The 23,352-nt window shown below is 39.5% G+C and overlaps 1 protein-coding gene across 1 annotated transcript in view; it reads right to left on the bottom strand.

The window, feature by feature from the left end:
• Window positions 1–951: 951 nt before the first annotated feature.
• The window catches only part of fgf22 (fibroblast growth factor 22), a 72,243-nt gene continuing 49,842 nt past the window's right edge, over window positions 952–23,352 (bottom strand). Inside the window, exons 2-3 of the mRNA XM_039764591.1 lie at window positions 4,399–4,502; window positions 952–2,197 (exon numbers count right to left, since the gene is read on the bottom strand). Of these exons, the coding sequence (XP_039620525.1) occupies window positions 2,003–2,197; window positions 4,399–4,502 (299 nt within the window). The 3' untranslated portion in view covers window positions 952–2,002. The remainder of the gene's footprint in view (window positions 2,198–4,398; window positions 4,503–23,352) is intronic.

The raw sequence follows: 23,352 nt of genomic DNA on the forward strand, positions 1-23,352 counted from the left end.
TTCTGAAGGCGAAAGGGGGTCAAACACCATATTAGTATGGCGTTCCTAATAATCCTTTAGGTGAGTGTATATGTTAATTGCTCCTTTTACCTTATTTTAGAAAAGCACTTTGGTTCACTTTCTGCTGTTATAAAAGTGCTTTAGAAATGGAATTTGGCTTGACTTGACTTACCAGTGAAGGTCATTTCTGTACTTATAGTTATTTTTGGAGGTCTCAGTCCCATTACACCATGTTTGTGACTTCAGCACACAGTTATTCCGGTCATTGAGGGAGATGGGGGTCCCCAAAACACTATTGATGTGCATTTGCCTATGGGGGAGGTTTTTGTAGACATGCAAATATTCCATCCATCCATTATCCAACCCACTATATCCTAACTACAAGGTCATGGGGATCTGCTGGAGCCAATCCCAGCCTACACAGGGCGCAAGGCAGGAAATAAACCCAGGGCAGGGTGCCAGCCCACCACAGGGCGCTCACACACCCACACACCAAGGACAATTTAGATTCGCCAATGCACCTAACATGCATGTCTTTGGACTGTGGGAGGAAACCGGAGTACCCGGAGGACACCCACACAGATACGGGGAGAGCATGCAAACTCCACTTAGGGAGGACCCGGGAAGCAAACCCGGGTCTCCTAACTGCGAGGCAGCAGCGCTACCCATGCAAATATTGACCAGTTTATTCATCCTTATTTAAATTTTGTCAACTCTGGCCACACCATTTGGATGTCAGTTTAAGAAAATATTTTGCCTGTCCAGTTTACACCAATTCTCATTAAATATGTTTTTGAATGAATGTGAAGATGTTGTGCATACCTGTCTTATACAGTAAATACACCAATTAACTCTGACACAAACCTTTTGAACTTGTGTTACAGCACATGACATGGCTAACCATCCATCTGAAAAAAGAACCAGGACAACACTTTATGACAGAAGGTTTAATGTGAGCATTTTGCAAGTCTGTTTATAAACACAAGTGACATTGGCTTGCTTGTTCTGTATTATGGGTAAAAAAAAAAAGATGTATGCATATATAATGATAGCCACCAGCATCTTCAAATAAAATAAATACCCGTGAAGGTCCTGTTGCAGCCAGTTGCACTTCATGTGGCTGCTGACCATGTCATGGCAATGAAAAATTACAGCTTGGATTATGGATTTTCCACTGGGGAGGAAGTTAGTATGTGTGTCTTTAGATGATTTTAATTTAATAAATAAAAGTTTAAATGAAGGTGTCCATCTTTTACAACAAACATATCTATGATACCTCCACTTAGTTAGTGTGATGCTCTGCCACATATGTTCCCATCCTTCGTTCATGCCTTTTTAGCCTGGGGCAGCTGTGATTCACTGATGAGGACTGGTGTACTTACCGACCGCACACCCACATAGTCCTTCAGTTTATAGCATCCTTGGCATTTTCTCATAGACTCTCAGGGGTCTCCTGCAGTAGTAGCCTCACAGTGATTTCCTTTCTTAGGTGTGCTCTAAATGTTTATAGAGAGGTTATACTAAGCAATTTATTTAGCAGGTCAACAATTGAAAATGATGCCACCTTGATGAGACATGCCATGTACAGAACTACGAGGCTGCAATGCAGTGAATTTCAAAAAACCCAGGTCATGCACAGGATAATGAGAAGCAAGAATGAGAGTGGGATTGATGATGAAACTATGGGGGAGTTGTGATAGGAAACCATCCCAGCTGCTGTCTCAGTTTAGGTTTAACAATAACACGATTCACAGGATTGGTGCCCCATATTGAAAAACAAGCACAACTCTGGTCTGGCAGAAACCATAGCCATCTCGTCATTTTTACATGTGGGCATCATGAAAGCAATGTACCTTTCTATTTTCTTTCTCCTTAAAACAACAGGATAATAATATTAATAATAATACAAATATATTTACACATTGATAGCAGCTGTTTGTTTGGACATATGCCAACTCAAGCATAAAAAAGAAAATAATTTAGATTTTTGGGGATTAGGAGGCTAGGAGACCAGCATAGGGAGGAAATGGGCTGAGAGGTGCTTCCTACGGGTTTTGTGCCCCCGCCGGGGCATCCCTCTGCCATTCAGGGACACAAACATTTGCCGTCCATTGTGTTTCCATCTCAGCGAGGCATATGTGTTGTACCCATTCTCCTCAATTCTTTCCTTGAACTTACAGTTGTGGTTATATTCTTCCTGCCGAGAAACACAGAGAAAGACACATATCTCAGACCCATGGATAATCACCCACAAAATAACAATGCATTGTGATTAGTTTTGCTTTTTGTTTAGATGGCGTGTTGTATGAAGTACCCAGCAGCCATAATTGATTACAAGTAGAGATACATTTTTGGAAATTGACTCAAGTGAAACCAACATTTGCAGTGATCAAACTACTCAAGCAGAAGTTTGAAAATATCTGATATTAAGCTTACGCAAGTATCAAATGTACAAGTAAATGTTAGATCTTTTCCTGTTTTATTTATTGTCAAAAAAGGTTCCAACACAAATATAATTCAGGCTACTTTTTTTGCATTTGAGTCATATTATACTCACTATAGTCTGGGCTAAGTAACTAAAACATGAAGCAGTGACAATCAATACAAGCAGTCATTGTAATGATTTTATTCTAATTTAGTGGATAGGCGCTAATAGGAGAGGTGTACAGGCTTCTTCCACTTTAATAAGGAGTTAATCCATCCCTGAGCACCCCTTTGTAAAGTGTCAGTGGAGCAGGACGGTGATAGCAGTCTGTCTCTGAAGCTGCTCCTCTGTCTGGAGATGATCCTGTTCAGTGGATGCAGTGGATTCTCCATGATTGACAGGAGCCTGCTCAGTGCCCGTCGCTCTGCCACGGATGTCAAACTGTCCAGCTCCGTGCCTACAATAGAGCCTGCCTTCTTCACTACTTTGGCCAGGCGTGAGGCGTCCCTCTTCTTTATGCTGCCTCCCCAGCACACCACTGCATGGAGGAGGGCACTCGCCACAACCTTCTGATAGAACATCCGCTGCATCTTATTGCAGATGTTGAAGGACGCCAGCCTTCTAAGAAAGTATAGTCGGAAGTATAATAAGCAGGTAGAGTCCTGAAATAGCTCATCATATTGTTTTGCTTAAGAACATCCTTGGGCCTTTTGCTATGTTCACAAGAACAATGCAGTATAAAACTAATAAGAAATGGAAAGCCTGAATACAGGTCGCTATTTGAAAATACAAGTGTAAAACATTTATGGCTCAAGGCTTTGGTTATTTTAGCTCCTCTACTTTGCAGTTCACACCCAGTAAGCAGTAGACAGCTGCAGTCATTAGAAATGCCTAGATTAGGCTTCTTTACTTGAGCACGTTTTTATATCCTATTAAGGATTTGAATTGATTCACTTTTTTAATCCAATTTATATATTTTCAACGTTATGTACTTGTATGTTATGTTAGATATTGTCTTAACATTTTTTTTGGATTTCATGCGCTTTTATGATGTATAATTCCTTAGAATTTTCTGCAAATGGGCACTAAAATAAAATCCTTGAATCCTTAAAGTGACTATCAAGTATTAGAATGCCCCTAAATCACTTTGGACCTCATTGACTCTGTGTCACATGCCAGTTTAGCCATTACCTTAAATTAAGGGCAGTTCAGACATTGACTTAAACTATATCTATGTATTGCCATCCATTTCAGATTATAACCTCCAAAGCCACTGCATTACCTTCCAGTTCAATCACTGACCTCCGTTGCCTATTGTATCGACGCCCAGTGCATCTGAGTCATGTTACCCAGTAACTCCCATTATGTCTTTATTACCTCCCACTGCAGACCCAGTGTGTGAGTTATTAGCTGCGCCTCTGATGGGCAGTTTCTTCAGTTCCCTCAGCTGTGACTGCCCTGCTTGCAGAGAGTAAATTCACATATGTTTGCCAGGAGTCCTCAGTCACTTATTTTGTGTCTAAGCAAGGCTGTTGGAGCAGAATAAGGGCAATTTGTTGAGCAGAAGAGAGCAATCAGCAGTGAGTGAGCTGATGACGATCTTCCCTCTAGAATTTTATAACAAGTTATTGTTTGACAGCCTTCTTATCTTGCCACTGGGGCCGGGGTGCTTGTCTTGTTCTCTGTTTCTTCAGCTCTCTGTGACTTATCAAAGTTCCAGTGAAATTGCAGAGCAGAGATTTTGGCTGGCATCCATTTGCTGTAGCTGCTGCTTTGCACTTGAAGCCAACAAAGTACACCACCACCTGGGTGTTGTATCTGATCAGATTAGACTTGTGATTCTCACAGCTCTGTCATAGCCGCAGTACCACACCTGTGTTTACCATCTTCACTACTGATTATGGTGGCAGAGCACCAAAAGACACTTGCTTTTTATTGATATCCCTGCCCTCTGCTCAAACCACTTTACTTACCGAACCATACAGCTTTCCCTTCTTGTTCATGGCTAAATAGAGTCCCGTGTTAACAGACTTGATGGCAACAACACCCACACTCACAGACCGAATTTCCATTACACCTGAAAAAGAATAGTAAGCAAAACATGAGTACATATAGGCATTGTGGAGTGATATCGACTACAATGAATTTTCAGAATATGTTCATTCCAGCACATGACTTTTCCTAAATAATATTTTTTGACTTTAAAGTTTTGACAATGGCACACTACTTTTGCTATATACAGTATATTCTATAATATATTCTATATGTAGTTGCCACTGTAGAATAAAACTAGAGAAGCAATTTTGTTCAAAATCTAAAGGCATCCATCATTTTACAGTACTAACAACTCTGCCTAGTTTTTATTTGCATTGAGTGATTCATTTTGAGTTATTGTTTGAATGTCCTTGAACTCCTGCTCTTTACCACACAACTTTGTATTTTATTCCGTGTCTGTGTTTCTCTGTGTGAAGAAAAGCTTTCTAATATCTCTTAGCAAGTTTCCAACCATGTGCTTGTGTTCTTGTTCAACTCATTTTAACGTAGCAGCCTTGATCCACTATACTAATTCCTTTCACAATTTTAAAAACTTAAGCCATGTCACCTCTTAATCTCCATTTGCTTAAACTGAAAAGATCAACTCCTTTAATCAAACCGAGATTAAGGAGCCACATGATTGAGGCTATTTTTATGAATTGTGTTTCTTTTTGTTTTTTTTTTGTTTTTTTAAATGGAAATACATTTTTTCATGTGTTAAAATGTTTTATTAGGGTTTTGGAATGCCTGAAAATATTTTTTTGATAAACTTTATTCAATATTTATTTTATTTCACATTTACATAAGAGTTTATCTCACAACACTGTTGTTCTTTTTTTTATATGTGTTACCATTATGTGGTACTATTTATTTTGTCGTCAAGTCACACCACAATCCCTTCCAGTTCAGACAGTTGCATTGTGGTGCCTGCCAATGGGCAGCCATAAAACTTTTGGGTTTGGATGACAAGGCCTCTAAGGAGCAGCTCCTTTCTCTATGTCATGAGCACTCTTTATCACTCAGGTTCTCCTTTTTGTGCTGCGCTGCTAGGGGTCTGGTCACTTGAGTTATATATGATGACATTATCAATGCAACTATTTAATTGTAGGCAACACTTTGTTGAAGATTGTGGATATTCCTTATAAACTTTTGGTGTACAAGGCTTTTGTTCAGATCAGTTAGGACTCTGACTTAGGACAGGTTAAATGACAAATATTGATCAATATATAGATAGAACTATATTTTTCTCTTTAAATAAATAAATAGATGGATAGATAAATAAATATATACACATTATGGTCTGAACACACACCAGAATGGGAACTAAACTAAAAAGGAAGAATGTTAAAAAGAAAGTCACAGCCCCAGTGAGACATTATGCAGAGATATTGCTGTTGGTATAAATGAGTCCCATCAGCATTTCCTGACACACTTCTGCTGAGTAATTTGTTGGCTGAAAGTCCTCAGTGTTAGTATGTAAGACAGATGATGGGCAGCATTGTTCATAATGGCACTCAATTTTGTTTAAATGCTCTCCTCCACTACTGCCTCCAGGAGGTCCAGAGTGTGTTCCATAGAAGAGCCTGCCCTTTATTTTAGCTTGTTGATTTAGTGGGTCTCTCTTGAAGTGATGTTACCGGCCCAGCATACCACAGTGTAGAAAATCGCACTGGCCATCACAGAGATGTTGAATATGGGAAGAATGTCACTACCCAAATTTTAAAAATTAAATTGCCTAAGAAAAAAGAGCCTTCTTTGCTGTTTCATTTATAGTTCCTCAGTGTTACAAGACCAATCCAACCTGTCCTTTATGTGGACCCTGAGTTACTTGTAGGAGTGTACCAGCAGACAAATCTGATTTGGTAGTTTAGTTGGAAGGATTTTACGGCCATGCTCATCCTTTTGATATACATTTCATCTCCTAGAACAGTTGCATTTGTGGCCTGTCATTGTAGTCATTTGGCAGAACAATCATGGTCATGGAATCACTGATGAACAGACAGACCGACCCTACTTCTAGAAAAGTGATTGAATTGTATTTAAGGGTTCCTAAAATGTGTAAATCATCTGAAAACCCAAGGTCAAAATTTTGATGCCATCATACAACATTCTCTATATAAGTGCTGTGATCATTACATTTGAAATAGTGAAAAAGGAGTGAGGCCTCCAAAAAACCCATAATCCAAGTGTTACACCAGACAGCTAGATCCCAAACTCCACAGACAGGCTTTGGCCTGCAGAGGCCCAAAATTGGCAGCTGCCCTTATATGTTCCAAAATATTTTTCATGTTTCAAAATACACTAAAGTACCTTGCTAGAGAATGGGAACTGTCAAATAGTTTAACGAGGAATCTTTACAAATATAGGAATGTATGTGAATAAAGCACAAAAACAGCAAAACAGGGCAAAAATGAGGCAGGAGGGTTTGTCTAAAAAGGTAACCAACAGCAAACAGGTCCAACTCTGTAAGCTATAAATTGAAAACCAAAAACAGAAGCAAAAATTCATAAACAAGAAAATGAGTACTCACAATAATACGTACTCTTCCACAGTCAATTAATCACTGAAGTATCTACTCCCCTGCACGAGATATAAAGGCTGAGGGTGGCCCTTCAGCAGTCATCTCAATGTATGCCTGCTTCTTGGGATTCCATGCGAAAAACATTTACATTTATTTGCTTAGCAGATGCTTTTATCCAAAACAACTTACAAAAGATGCCATACAGAGGTGGCATCACCAGACATTTTTCTTCAGCTGACTTAAGTGGTCAAGAAGGTGCGTAGTACCACACAAGTGTCTTCATGTAAATATAGTTGTTCACCCATTGATTACTCTGTAGGCAAGCATTGCTGCAGGTAGCCAAAGTACTGTAGTTATCTGAAAGTGGCAAAATATATGTTCACTTCAGCTGATTGAACACCAGATGCACTGCTGCATATTGAACCATCTGCAACATCTAAGTAACACATGCCCATACTCCTGCCAGCAGAGTTTCAGTAGTCCAGATGCGGCAAGACCAAAGCCTGGACCAGGAGTTGTGCTGCATACTCAGTCTGATACAGTCTGATCTTACAGATATTTAGTAATACTGTAATACCGAGAGACATTTTAAGTATTGTCAGTGAGGGACAGCTGGTCATTGATCACCATTCCAAGGCTGCAATCTTACATGTGTTAGCAATAGTGAGCCCAGCTGAGCAGAGATGGGGTGTTAAATAGATGGAAAAAATGGGAAAGCGAAAAAGTTCGTCATTGCCATATTGAGCTGGAGGTGGTGATCACTATTCCAGGTTGCAATATCAGTAAGACACGCAGAGATTCTAGTTTACAATGTGTGGTCCTCTGGAGGAAAAAGACAGGTCGAGTTGTGTATCTTTGGCATACAACTGATAGGAGAAACCATGAGACTGGAAGGCAGCTGTATAGAGAAAAATGTAGAGGACCCAGCACTGATCCTTGGGGCTCCCCCCTGATTGTCTGGTGCACTTTTGACATGTCTCCTTGCCTGGACATATAATAGGTCTCAATTACAGTCCCAGTGATGCTAAAGTCAGACAGGAGGGCAAGGAGGTTGTGGTATTCTGGTGGTTGAATATGGAATGAAAGACAATAGAATACATACACAAAGCATAAATACAAAATAATAAACAATTATGATAATACTAAATTTTATTTAAAGAGCAGCATGTGGATGATTGCATAGCATTTTATTCTCAGACTTGCTTAATCCAATTCATATACAAACGTGGGCACAGCCTACCCCAGCATCACTAGGTGCAAGGTAGGAACCAGCTGTGAATGGGACAGTAGCCTATTGCAGGCTGTACTCAATGACATTCAGGGGCCAGTTTACTGTAGAATTGACAATTAAATTTTTGGCTGAAACTGAAAGAAATTTTATTGCTGCCTCTCCTCCTTATGAATGGCACTGGAGGTTAAAATGTTTATCAGCCCACTTAGACCTCTACGCCACCCACTCTATTACTGAGAGTTTGTCTGGAATTCAAGATGAGGCTGAAGGAGCTGCCCATGGATTTCTGATTTATCTCCTTTGTTTGTGATGACAAACCTTTTCTAATGTTCAATGTCACTTGAATTTGAGATTTTTTTTCAAAGGTGTATTTTAAAGGCTTAGAATAGTTTGAGGTTGGGTAAGATATGAAGCCCCCACACCAAAAGAAAACAACAGACAGAAGGAATTACAGAAAGAAACTTTACTTATTTTACTGGATCTGAGCCCAACATTATTCAGGCTTTACTGATTTAAGTGAAAAAGAAAAGACAAAGACAGAGAGTGAGATGGAAAGACACTGTTAAAAGCAGGAGCAGCAAAAGAAAAGCCTTATTAATTGTACACTTTTTTTTGACAAGGTTCAGGAAAAGAAAAGGAATTAGCAGGGGATTTTTTTTTCTCTTTAATTTCCTGGGCGGGCCCTGGCCATTCTCTACAGCCATGTTATGCCCTGGGACTAGGCCTGGGAACCTCTTAGATCCCACCGAGGCTTGATCTCTGATTGACATACCTTTTCACGGAATTCACAGTTTGCCTGGTTTTTAAATGGAGAGGGCCTTGTGTTTTCTTTTCTTTTTTTTCTTTTTTTTGCTTCCCACCCCACCCCGCCTGAACGCCAACCCCCCACCCAAAATAAAAAGACATCTTTTCATGTAGTCTGCACACTGCCGAAGCCTAATGGCTTTGACCAGCACCTTTGATGTGAAAACCTCCTACTCCAACTCCCACATGATGGGGGGATTTAAAGAGAGGCGTGAGTGTGTAGGACAGAGGACTTCTTGCCCCCCATCACCCCTCTACCCCCCTATCCAGTACCCAACCCCATTCAAAGAACGCCTGTCATATCATAGCCCCGCTGAGAAGAGATCTGTGGGCAGAAAAGAAAAAACAGAAAATTAAAAAAACGAGCAGACGAGGACAAAAGACCCACTTGGCCTTTTCTAGTTTGTTCTTTATACAAGTCTGCTGCTTTTTAGACCCGTCTAGACCCCCAGCCCATTGTTAAAAAGAGAAAGAACAGCTTAACTTCATACTGGTGGCTTTCTACCTTGTTGGTCTTCAAAATGTAATGGGTTAAGAGAGGCACTGTTTAAAAAAAAACGCTGTTTAACGTGCGTCCTAATTTCCTTGTGGTCTTGACCCCCAAGGAGAGCACTCTGGATTACTAAACAGCCTGGCGCCGGCACCCTTCGGTTTGCTAATTTTTTTTTTGACTACTCTCTCTCTCTTTCTCTCTCTTTCTATCTCTGTCTTCTTTGTGTTTTAACATAGTGGCATACAGTGTGCCGATAGCTTATTGCATCTAGCATTTCTGTTAGTGGCTAAGTGGAAGGGCATCGAAGGATCACATACTGTCTGGAACAGCAAGCACCAAAGCTCTCAATGTGATTAGCAATCTGCTCACATCATCTCTTCATAGCTCTCTGAAACTCTTCCATCATCACAGTGAAACTGATATTTCCCAAATGTCCCACCTCTTTGCAGATGGTTACCTGGCTTAGTATCTCAAAGTCTGAGTGGGAAATACAGTCTATGAACAAAGCAGGTACAGAAGAGTGTCTATGTGTGTTCTATCTATCTGTCGGTCTGTCTGTCTGTCTATCTGTCTGTCGGTCGGTCGGTCTGTCAGTCCGTCCTTCCATCCATCCGTCTGTCTGTCGGTCTAACAGAACATCTTTCAGATCTCTTACTCCATTTATTTATGATATTTATTTTAGAAATATAGAATGAACTGGAAAAAATGACATTGTGGCACAATAGTTTGCATTGCTGACTCATAGTTCAATATTTGGCTATAGGTTTTTAGTTTTTCTGTCTACATCAGAAAGACATGCAGGTAGGTTAATTGGCAAGTCACAGTGGTCCAATATCTATCTATCTATCTATCTATCTATCTATCTATCTATCTATCTATCTATCTATCTATCTATCTATCTATGTGTATGTGTATCTGTATGTATATTTATATATGTATATTTATATACCCAATTGATTCAGAAAGTATTCAGACACCTTTATTTTCTGCACACTTTATTGTGTTGCAAGTATAATTTATATGGACAAATTTGCCATTTTTTCCCATCAGTCTACAAAACATACCCCATAATTATTAATTGAAAATATGTTTTCAGAATGGTTTTCAAATTTAATAAATATCAAAAACTAAGATCTCTCATTCATAGAAGTACAAAGACCATTAATTATTTTGCTGAAGGCCCTTTGGCAGCAGTTACAGCTTCAAGTCTTCTTGGGTAAGTCCCTACAAGTTACGGTTTCTCCACAGGTTTTCTTTGGGGTTCATATTGGAACTTTGGCTGCAGCCAGAGGTTTGTCTCAAAGCCACTCTAGTGTTGTCTTGGCTGTATGCTTCCAGTCATTATCAGTCTGAACAGTTATCCATTACCCAAGTCTGAGGTTACTCTACAATTCGTACCAGGTTTTTTTCAAGGATCTCTCAGTATTTTGCTGCATTCATCCTTCCCTCAATTCTAACCAATATCTTTATCTCTGTCACTGAGAAGCACTCCTGTAGCATGAAGCTACCATGACCATGCTTCACTGTAAACATGGTATTAGACAGGTAATGAGTAGTACATTGTCTTCAGTAGACATAGTGCCTGGAGTTCTGCCAAAATAGTTCAGTTTTTATTTTTCTCTTTAGGCCAGAATTTTTTTTCTTCATGTTTTCAGAGTCTTTTATATACTTTCATATCTCTTTAATTGATGGAGTGCTGCTGAGATGGCCATTCTTCTGAAAAGTTCTCCCATCTCAGTAAAGGACATGACCATTGGGTTCTTACTCACCTCCCTGACCAATTTCTTTCTTGCCTGCCTGCCAACTCTATGAAAATACCAAATACCAAATCCTAGTGGTTCCAAACCTCTCTCATTTCACAGTTATTGTGGCCACAGTGCTCTTGGAAACGCTCAAAGGTTTACAGATGTTTTTATCGCCTTGACATAATCAGTTTTATCATGGAGGTTTGCAGAGAGTTTCCTGGACTTCATGGCTTGGCTTTTGTCCTGATAAGCAGTGTTTATTGTGGGACCTCATATGCACATGAGTGTACCTTACTAAAAGATGTCCAGTCCATTCATTTTGCCACAGGTGAATTCAAACAATGTTCAAGAAACATCTCAAGGAGAATTAAAGCGCCTCACAGCTCAGGAAAGGGTCAGGATACTTTTAATAATTTTATCCATTTAAAATTAAATCTCTAACACAGTAAAGTGTGCAGAAAGTGTAGGGGTCCAAGTACTTTCTGAATCCACTGTATATATGTATATATGTGTATGTACGTATATATATATATACTTATACTTACTGCAAAGCCTCTGATGTTGCACCACAGTGGCTGGTTAGCTTATTTGACAGGGTGAAGATCAGAGTATTTAGGTTTATAATGCAATCTGATTAATTGGGTGGTTCCCTACCTGTTAACACTTTTGGTTTGTCGGCCAGTCGATAATACTTTGTATCTCTCTCTCTCTGTATGTATACACACACACAGACACACACTTATGCTAGTGGACAAAAGTTTTAGAACACCTCAGTTTTTTCAGTTTTTCTTCAAATGCAAGTAATGACCTAAATGGTGAAAAGGTAAGCAATATACTTCCAGAAGTTTAAAGTTAAAGCTTAAGTTGGCAAAAACTGAAAAAGGAAATATCAGAATATTACAAACTAGCCAACCCGCGGCGTACCATACACCACATAATCAGGCCGGTTTTTTAATAATTTTCAAGCACAGGGAGAAAATTAACATTTGAAAAATCGGTAATGTAATAAATCAGCAAGAAAAGCAAAATTGTAACAATGTATGGAACGAACCAACACACAATCGTCCGTGCGGCGTTCAGGCACGGGGGGTGGAACGGGAGGAGAGGAGAAGGACGTCCACTCCGCTCCCTCCGTCATGCTAGTCTGCTGATTTCTTGTTCAGTATACACTGCCTGCTCATGTGCCCACCTCCAACTCGTCACTCGAGTCGTTGTCGTCTTTGCACAGTCCAGATGCACCTGTGACTCACGTAGATTTTTCATTGCTCTGTGCGGTTTTGGCTGCCTTTCCATATATAATCCACCAAGACACCCGACCACGATGGTAGCGAGGTGGGAAGGGGGTGTGTACAAAGTGCAGGAGTATCTAAGAAGACGCATGTTTGTCACGGATGCGAATTGCTGTATGTAGCGTGTAAAACAGTTTGGCATGGTGCACGCGGTCGTGTGTCGTAACCGAAAACTCGTATTTTAATAACTGCGCACTTCATTGTGTTTTATCCTCAGTTGTAAAGGAATGTTTTAAGGATCCCATGGGATACCCCTCGCAAACAGTTTTACACGCTGCACATGGCGATTCACCTCCGCGAGAAACATGCCTCTATGAACAGTCAACGTGGGTTGGAGCTGCATGTGACCTCTATGACAGACGAATATAAATGACGCCGGTTTTTCTGTGTCGTTGCGTCCAAGTTGGTGGGCATGGCTCTGCGAGTTGTCGTCGTATCCAATGGTCTTAGAGTTGGTGGGCGTGCCTCCTTCCTGCATGCGCCATGGGCGTCTTACTTGTCGGCGGCTTAGTGAATCCACGCCCCTTCCGGCGTGCTTTCCATGGGTGTCTTGCCTTAGTGAATTATATATATAGATGGGCCTTCTTCAGAAAACTATTATGTTACAACCTACAGATGCTCAGCAGCAATTAAAGTAAATTAATCCTTGCAAGTTGAAGCAAACAGTTTGCCCAGGTGTCGCAGCTTCTGTTAATTCATCAAAAACCCACTGTCTGTCTTAAAGTACAGTTGGAACAGACTGTGTTACAACACCCTCTATAGTACTACTTGGACAATATTCCAGTGATAATGGCAAGAAAACATCAATAAACAAATGAAATGAGACAGAGCATTATTAACCTTAGAACTGTAGACCATTCCTTTAGAGAAATTACAGAAAACCTTCAGTGAGTATGGTTTCTTACACAATCCAAAGGAAAGTGGAAACTGAAAGAAACTATGACAGGAAGAGATCTGGCAGACCCAAAGTTACAACCCAAACAGAAAACAAGTTTGTGAGGGTCTTCAGCTTGCATGATAGGCACCTCACAGCACCTGAAAAACTGGAAAATCTGAGGTGTTCTACAACATTTCACCAGTAGTGTGTGTGTAATATATATATATACACTGTATATATATATTGTGATGGACAGCTGGGGCCCTTATGGGGCCTGGATGCCCTGACTAAAGAAGGACTGGGGGTTTCTCCCCAGACCGACAGAGGGCAGCCTCCTTGGCTTCCAGCTATGCTGCTAGGGGGCACATGGATGTTTTCAGGGCCCTATTTAGCAGCACTTCAACCACACCTGGAGGAGCTGCTGGAAGAACCTTGTTGAGCACCTGGAGTTCTTCCAGCTGCCCTATAAAAAGGGACCAGTCATTGGCTAGAGTTGGGAGGAAGATGACAAAGCCTGTAGGGAGGACTGAAGGTGACAGCAAGAAGACTGTGCTGGCCTTGTGTTCTGTGGAAGGCAACTGTGTAAATAAATTGTATGCTGTGTGGACTAGAACTAGTGTCCTGCCTGTCTATGTCGGGGTTGGGGAGGCTGTACATGGCTGGGCATAACAATATATATATATATGTATATACAGTATGTAAAATGTCACGCAGTTTTGGTTAATAGGCAACTCCAAAGAGGTCCTATAAACATGTCTATATATATATATATACAGTATATGTATGTATGTATGTATATAGGACCTCTTTGGAGTTGCCTATTAACCAAAACTGCTTGTCTTTTTAATGTGGAAAAAAATCTGCTCAATGTAGAGCTGTGAATCAGCAGTGTTAACCATTGTGCCTCAATACAAATATGAAATAAAGATCACAAATAAATGGACAGATAGATTTGAAAGATAGTGTTTAAGATAGATAGATAGATAGATAGATAGATAGATAGATAGATAGATAGATAGATATTTATAGGAAGTTAAATTAAATTTTCATAACGTTTATCATATTTAATACAATTTTCCTGCTATATTAGTAGCAGCACAGTTGTTAACTTTACTGCTTTATTGCTGTGTTCTCCAGGATTCAGCTCCTTCTATGGCCATGTCCTGTATTTCATTGACTTCCTTACGTCCAAATGGGTCTGAGATCTGCAGTTTTCTCAAGCAGATGAGTGTAGTGGGTTAACACAAGCTCCTTACCTGTTGTGATATTATTTTTAAATAGTTTTGGTTAATTTACTTATCTGGGTTTTTAAATGTAGTTTTACTTACATCTTATGTCTTGTTGCATAATGCATGACATTATTGACAGCTACATCTTGCTAGTTGCTCTTCATGCTTCAGGGCTGATGATAAGTGCATACATTTGTGATATACTGTAAATGTCTTGTTACTTAAGGTCAAAGGAGAGAAATAAACAGTCTGTATTTTGCCTAAAAATATTTACAACCTCTCATACTCAGAAAACAAAACTAACAATATGCTCTTTGAATTCTTTCAGAGAGACTCTCTTTGGTCACATTACCCAGTTTCCATTGTAGTCTGGAACTGTCCGGCACATGCCTTTCACCCGACTCCTGTCAGATTCTACAGTCATTGGTACTGTTCACATTTTGAATTAATACTGTTTTGTATTACCAACTGTAGCTTTTAATAAAAATGAGAAACTAAGAAGTTTGACTAATGAGAGGAGACCATTCAGTCCATTTACTCCAGTGCATCAACTACAACTGGAACATCTCTGGTGCTCTCAAAGTAATGGCACTGCTCCTAGTAATGTAGCTGGATAAACCAAGTCCTGTGAATGCGACAGCTGGGCTAAGGAGTCTTATTACATAAAAAGCACTGGCCACTACATATGCATTTGGGTCCAGGACAGAAAAGTGAGGCATATAAACAATTTGTTGACCCAACAAAGACATATTTGCCTCCATTTCATTTAAAACTTGGAGTGATTGAAAATTTTATAAAAGCAATGAACAAGTAAGGTGAAGTGCATAAAAGGTGCACTTTTGTACTAGTGTGTCATGATTGACAGTTCACAACCTCAGAGGACTGAAGCCCTAACAACACAGGCATGGGAGCTTAAAATCGTGCCACAGATAAATAAACAAAATGGTGGCGTAAATGGTACAAATAAAAATGTACCAATAAATCTAAGCCAATATGTGAAAAACAGATGTAACCACCAGAATCTTTGTAGCAGAATACAGGGCCCAATTAAATTCCTGTAATAAACTAACAAATACCGAACATACTCACAGGGAATGATTTCAATATCTGAGACAGTTGTTTCTGCAAATAACTGATGCTGAGATATAGAAGTCAGTGCTGTTGGTCCTCAAATCAGACAGATTAACACTATGCTTCAAGCGTACAAACTATAACATGCAACATGTTACTAAAGATTCATTTGTTTTACGCTCACACTTGTGTTTCTTCCCTGCTAGTCTTAGTGCAGTTAGTGGGATTTCACCAGGACATTGTAATGATGAAAAAGTGGAATCAGAGCAAGATGTATTTATCAGTGATGGCCAATTATTCTTAGATACTGAAACAAGAAGCATTAGATACTGAGTACAAATGAAAATTAGCAGCAAAGCATTTTTAGCTCTATTAAACTAATGCAATGTGTTAACATTATTAAGTGATTGAGCATGCTAAATTCAATTTCTTGAAAATTCTGTTTTCTCCATATTGCTGTGTGATATTGTCAGTCTAATATATTTGTGTTCAGGTTGAAGCTGACTAGTGTATACAATTAATTGCTGTAATTTGTGCTATGTATGGCATTGGAAACATAATTTTCACTGATGTACAGATTCATTTATGGTGTGGCTTTTTCTGAACATTAGAACAGTTTTGACGAGACCAGGCCATTCAGCTCAACAAGCTTACCAATTCTATTCACCTTATTTCTCAAAAATAATGTTGAGTTTTCAGGGTCCCCAAAGTACTAGTCTACCACACTCCTAAGTAACTTATTATCTGTGTGAGAAAAACATTCTTGTGTTTGTACATAATCTACTGTTAGCAAGTTTACATCTGTGTCTCCGTGTTCTTGAAGAACTCATTTTAAATTAATAGCCGAGACTCATTGTACTATTTTTCTTCATAATTTTAAACAAATTCAGTCATTTCATCTCTTAATCACTTATTTTTTTATATAATAGCGTAATATTTGTTAGCCTCAAGTCAGTAAAAGTTCCTCTATGTGCAGTGATTTTTGAAAAATATGTGTTCAAGGTTTATTTACAGTATGTATGTACTCACTGACCTCCTTAACCCTTCTACGATAAATATTATGTGATTTGTTTCATTTCAGCCTTTTTAATCTAAGCAGTACCTCTCTCCCACAATTTCAAAATCAGCTTAATGCTGTAAAGAATATTGTACATACTGTAGAACATTAGAGAAAATGATAAAGTAGATTTTTAAAAACTACAAAACAAAGTGAAACAACAGAGACACACTTAATAAAAACTACTGAACCCAAAGTTCAGGTTCAGAATTATGTGACAGCTTTTTTAGCCATAATGCTCCAGAATGCTTCAATTAAGACATATGGATACTTAAATGACAAATATTGCATATCCATCATGGGTTGGACTATTTTTTTGCAAACAATGTATGAATTAAGCAATAAAAGGAACAGCTACCATGCCCTGCTGCTGCTGTTTTTGCTATGGTTTAAGATCAGATTGACTGTCAGCCTTTAGAGCTTTTCCTCTGAGCCAAAGCATCTGGAATCGTGAAGAAAGACTGGGAGTGTGCAGACTGGGAGGAGTGTGCCTGATTGTTACTGGGATTTGATACTCTAGTTCTGCTATGGATTACAATGTTAAGTCGCCCTTAAAAGTTGACTTTCTTCCATAGACTGTTTTGCATGTTTTTGTTATGGGAGAATTAGACTGTTGCAAAAAGCTATGAATAAAGACCATCTTTTAAAGAGTATGTTCTCGCCTGCAAAACACACTCACTATTTTTGGCGGACTAACATTTTCCTGCCTTCTCTTGGGTTTACAAGATGGCTCTTCTCCATGATATCACCGCAGTGCTCACAGGGCCATCATACACTGTGAGGAACATGCTTGTGGGATCAGTGGAAATAGCTGGCAGACACAGTCCATTTTCACATAAACTATGGAGACTCTGTCAGCTGTCAGGCTTTTTGGCCTCCTATAAAGACCTAGGTGACAGTCCTCATGATTTTTCCTTTTTTGTTTTTATGAACAACTTTGTTATCACTTTTTTAACTGTACTCTGAACTATGCAAGTAGGTGTTGACAACATAGGATCAGGTGAATGAAGTTTTTGCCGATTCTTCAATTAGGCCTTCAGTTTATTTACTTTTTAATACCATGTCACATTACACAACAATTTGTAGCAAGTCAAAGGTAGTTGACGGTGTGATCTCATAAAGCAGCTGTGTAATGTGACATACCCAGCGACTCAGTCCAACTAGTACTCTACTTGCCCCAGGTTTGATTTTGTCTTTAGTTGTAGTTTCAGGCTGTGTGTGCATGAGGACTGACGACCAATGACTGCCTAATCGAAAATTCACTGCATATAATGCATTGGATGGGTGTTCTGGACCTTGCAAACAGAAGAGAAGCTTGTCTGTCTGATGCTGCATGTTTTACATATCATGACAGACTAGTTAAAGAAAAAAGGGGCAGAGAATTTGCCGTAGGTTTTAACCCTTCCTACAGCACTGGATCTGTCAGGCAGCATGCTATTTGCCTGTCTTCAAAAGAACCGAGCAGGGCTGTGCTAGAAGGTTAGCACTTAGTCTGTAAATTGCTGCACAATTTAAACTTACATGGCAACAAGATCAGCAACTGCAGTAGGCAAGTCTGACCCACCCAACTACTAGAAGTCACATAATGTGAAATCAGCTTTAGTCTAGCATTAAGGGTTGTTCCACTTGTTTTTAAGTCTGCCTGTTGTTTCAAAATCAGGAGACCCAGAGACACACTTCATGTTGCTGCTACCAAACACTCTAGTCTGTCATCTTTCTGGCAACAGAATAAACTCAGCATTATGACTTGTAAATATAGCTTGAATGTGGAACATCTTGCTAGGCACCTGTCTCCTGGCAAGAAGTGGTGGTGGGGAGAAAGTGGGTGGTTTAATAAATCAAGAAGTACATAGGAATGATTCAAACATGCAAAAATGGGTGCCCAAATATCTGTCTGAAGCAAACAGCTGCACTTGTGTTGGAGTGTTTGCCACCACAGTCAGAAGCTTGTAAAAGTGATTATAAAGTTTTACTGTGGTCTAGGGCCAGTCTTTACTATAAACAGTGGACTGTGCCAAAAAAGTGGCTCCATGGGCCTCCCTCAGCAATGCCTGGACTCTCAGCTGCCATTCAACATTGGGTGGGGAGATTAGGGTGTGAAAAGCAACAGGAAGAACCTTAGTGGGCAAGAATGCTGGCAAAGCACTCAGAGCAGTAGCTGTAATGGGGTGGAGAGAAGATGATTTCAAAGATTTATTAGTTCATAAAAGAAAAAATTAAAAAACGGGTGGTCCATCATCTCTCAGCTTTGTAAACATGGCCATATGTGTGCTGCAGGGCCGTTTAGTCTATGTAGGTGTCAGAAACCCAGCATGAACTTCCCTGGAGGTAAAGCAAAAAATAAAATAAGATAAAATAAAATAACACTTTATATTTAGAGTGAGCTCCTTTAGACTTGTGAAGTTACCGATCTCTGTGTCTTTTAAATGTAACTGTTTAGAAGCAAGATGACATTAGCATTTCCTCAGTTGTCTGACTGCATCCCCAAACTGTAGAATGACAACATTGTTTGTACAAGTAAGCAAGATGGGGAAAAAACCCACAGGACAGCCATTATGTCCCAGAAATGTCACAACTCCACTCTCCCTAAAGAAGTGTAAGTGTCAAACATCTCACGCCTGGTGTGAAAAAATAGTTTTGGTGCAGCTTTTGTGAGTAACAATAGAAGTTGTACTGAAACTGGTGACATAACTAACAATGACACTTGTGTAGGTTCAAACGTCTCCGTCAAAGGCAAGAAAAAGAAAATGACTTTGAATGTGTGATACTAAAAGCAAAGTCCTCCCAAGCATTTACCAATCTGCCACAACATTAAAACCACTTGCCTCATATTTTGTAGGTCCCCCTCATGCCATCAGAACAGCTCTGACCCTTAGAGTCATGGACCCCTCAAGATCACTGAAGGTGTCCTGTGGTATCTGATGATTTTCTGTTTTGTGTTTAAATTTCGTATGTTTAGATAGGTATAGTATGTATTTTTAAATGGATGATCCTAATTTTACTTTAATTCCAAACAATGCCTCTTTGAATCAGAGTGTACATAATGACATAAGAAATTTGACAAGTGAGAGTGGAACATATAGTCCACAAGCTCTTTAGTTTAGCTAAAAGGCAAGCTGCCCCAGTATCTTATCCAGCTACTTCTTAAAGGTTGTCAAGGTTTCTGCTTCAAATACATGTCCCGGTAGTTTGTTCCCGATTCCCACAACTCTAAACAAGTGATTCCTGTTTTCCGTCCTAAATGTGCTTCCTCTTAACTCCCACTGGTATTCTTAAGTGATTTACTTTTAAGCTCAGTGAATTCTACTGGATGTTCTTTATCAAAGCCTGTGAGAATTTTGAAGACCTGCATTATGTCCCCACAGAGTATTGTCTACTCTGCTCAAGACTAAACAGGTTTAATTCTCTTGATTCCTTCATAGTATAACATGTCCGTAAGTCCTGGGATGCACTTGGTTTCTCTCCTCTGCACAGCTTCAAGTGCTGCTATGTCTTTCTTGTAGTTTGGTGACCAGAACTGCACACACTACTCCAAATGCTGTCAGACCAGTTTCAGTTACATACTGTAGTCTTTGTCCCTTGATTTAAATGCAAAAGTATTTACAATATAATTAAAAGCCATTATGCAATATAATCAGTAGCTGGTTTTCGTATTGATGGTTGCCACAAACAGTAGTCTTGTAGGTTGTGTGAATTAACATCATTGGTAACAGAACTATAATTATCTGAGTTTGTTGGATTCCGAATAAAAATGTTGTGTGTTTTCTTTCTTTATTTCCTTTATTTGACTCAACAGCTCCTGACTTATTGCTTCTGTTTTTGATTACAGTTTTTGGGTATGGTTTGGCTTTGATGTTATCTCTTGCTCATTTTAATGGCTCCTATCTTGCTCATTACGTTCAACTTGGTTGCTGCCTGGTACACTGCCATCTTGGATAGTGCTGATGGCTCATATACCCAGCTAGAGAAGACATGGCATTTGACAATAGGGTCGGGGCCAAGAACAGCACAAACAAAATGTCTCTATGATTTCTTTAATCTTTTCCAGTTGGAGCACAAGCAGACTTGCTTACTCATGGTCACATAGTGTCAGTAGCAGGATTTGAACCCACAACTTCAGGGCTTGAAGTCTAAAACCTTAGCCACCAATCCACACATCCTGGCACACCCAAGGCACAAGTATGCCTAGAAATAATACAAATGTACCACTAAGAACACTGGGCAAATTTAGTCTATAAACAGCCGATCACATACATCTTTGGGATGAGGGTTAAAATCAGAAAATTGTGCACGAACTGCACACATAGGCAACAAGCTAGTTTTTTAACCCAACACTCAGCGGATGTAAGGCTTTAGTCCTTTGAGAAATATAAAGAAAGACACTTATGAGGAATCAGTTTGGGTATCACTCAGCAATCCAACAAGTCCTACCATCATGACATACACATATAAATGGGAGACAGCTTAAGGGCTCTGGTGATGGCAGTTACCCTCCAAACCAGGGGCTGGCACTGTTGCTTATTACCTTTCTGTTCCTCCCTCTGCTGAATGAAAAACTGACAGCCTTATCACCTCTGACGTCACTTCTATCATTCACCCTCCTGGACTCGCCCCTTCTTGCCTAGGCCATCTAGAATCGGATATGCCACCTTCTTGACGCGGTCCCTTTTGACTTCCATTTTTAATTACGTACTCACCTTTTCTTTGTCTTTTAGATTATTTTTCTTTTCAACCAATTACATGGACTTCACCACCCTAACCCTCTTTTAATTTGTTTGGGATTTTGTTAGATATAATTTTTATAGATATAGTTCTTTATTATGAGCAATGTCCAGGGCTGCTTCATGCTTTGCACCCAATGCTGCCAGAATAAATATTCTGTAACTGCAAAATTACTAGTTTCTGTAAAAGGATGACTAGATAGATCTAACATCTAACTTTAGAAAAGTTATGTATGAAGATGTTTCACAATTAGTTGAAAGTGAGCAGAAGGATGCCACCAAATTGAAAATGGCAATGGTTAAATGATTGGACCACAAACCCTATATAACACACTCAGCAGACACACAAAAACATCTTTGATGGAAAACAACACACCTCTGAGTCACCTCTGCTTTGGCATGGAGAAATCAAAAGAACTGTGCTGAATAAAAACTGTGACGCTAACCCGAGGACAGAAGCTACAGGAGGCGGCCAGTCTGTTCAGTTACTTATCAACAGTGCTAAAAATGTTAAAAACAACTGCAAATCACATTACTGTAAAAGTCAAAATAAACCAAATAAATAATCAAAACAAAAACTGTACAAAAAAGCATAGCCAAGTAATTAAAAAAGTACAACGTAGATAGTAACAAAATTAGCCGTTGAAAATATCAAGTTTGGCTTCATAAATTTCATAAGAACTGATTAATCCTACTGTGTTTTATATATTGTGAGGGACAGATTGCTTGCCAAATAATACAACAAAATTTTAAAATAAAGAAAATAAATAAAAAAAAACTAAATAAAGTTAGCACAAAATGTGCTCCACTGGCTGGCACAACTGACAACGAGGCCTTCACTTCTGTTCCCACTGCTGACTCATGTGTTATCCTGAGTGAGTCATCTAACCGCCAGCGTTCACATTGCTGAAATTTGGTTGAACAAACTGCACTGAACTTACAAGTAGGTGTCCTGACTAAAAGGCAATACGTGAATGTAGACAAAACACTGAGCAACACAAAGATACACAAATGTAGTGTTCTTTATGAAGCACATAATGGCACCCAGATGAGAAGCTGTTAGGACTTGACATTTGCTACAAGTAAAATGGTCAATGTTTTTATTACACTCCGTTATTTTTTGGTTTTTTTGATCTTTTAATTGCACCCAGGGTTGTTTGCAGAAACAGAAATATGTGTTTATTTCTTATTTTTGCAAGTCCTACATGCAGCTTTTCTATGTCTTGACACTAATTGAGCTTGGTGAGTGGCTGGTGTTGAAGGATAATTGGCAGACGGTTGGACTCTGTACACAGGACAGCTGACAACCAAATAAACCAATGAATGCTCAGCCAGAAATGCAATGCATAGAATGTAGCAATGAGGATAAGGAACACATGTGTTTTGAACCTCCCAAATAGAACAGAAAATTGTCTGCCTGATGTCCTGTATGTTATATACCATAACAGAATGGAAAAAAGGGCAGAGATTGCTGCTAAACTCACTGCACCTGTTAACCCTTCATATAGTGCCACTCCATAAGGCAGCACGCTATTGGCTGTCAGAAAAAGAGGCAAGCAAGAAAGACAGTGCTGGAAGATCAGTGCTCAGTTGGTAAATGTGACTTGGGCTGTGATTAATAGTTGTGTAATTGTGTAATCAAGGTACAGTGACAAGATCAGGGACTGTGATCAGCAAATATGACAAAAAATCGCATAATGTGATATAGGCTTTACCTGGACTTCAGCTTGTTCCACAACCACCGTTCATCGGCTTGTCCCACCTCAGTTCATCAGCATCTGTTGAACCTCATTGGCATGATCGGCCACTCCTGCTACTTTTCTATTCCCAGCTAAACTCTGCCCACAAAGAGCTG

The sequence above is a fragment of the Polypterus senegalus genome, chromosome 10 (genome assembly GCF_016835505.1).
Source record: "Polypterus senegalus isolate Bchr_013 chromosome 10, ASM1683550v1, whole genome shotgun sequence".
NCBI classification, from domain to species: Eukaryota; Metazoa; Chordata; class Cladistia; order Polypteriformes; family Polypteridae; genus Polypterus; species Polypterus senegalus.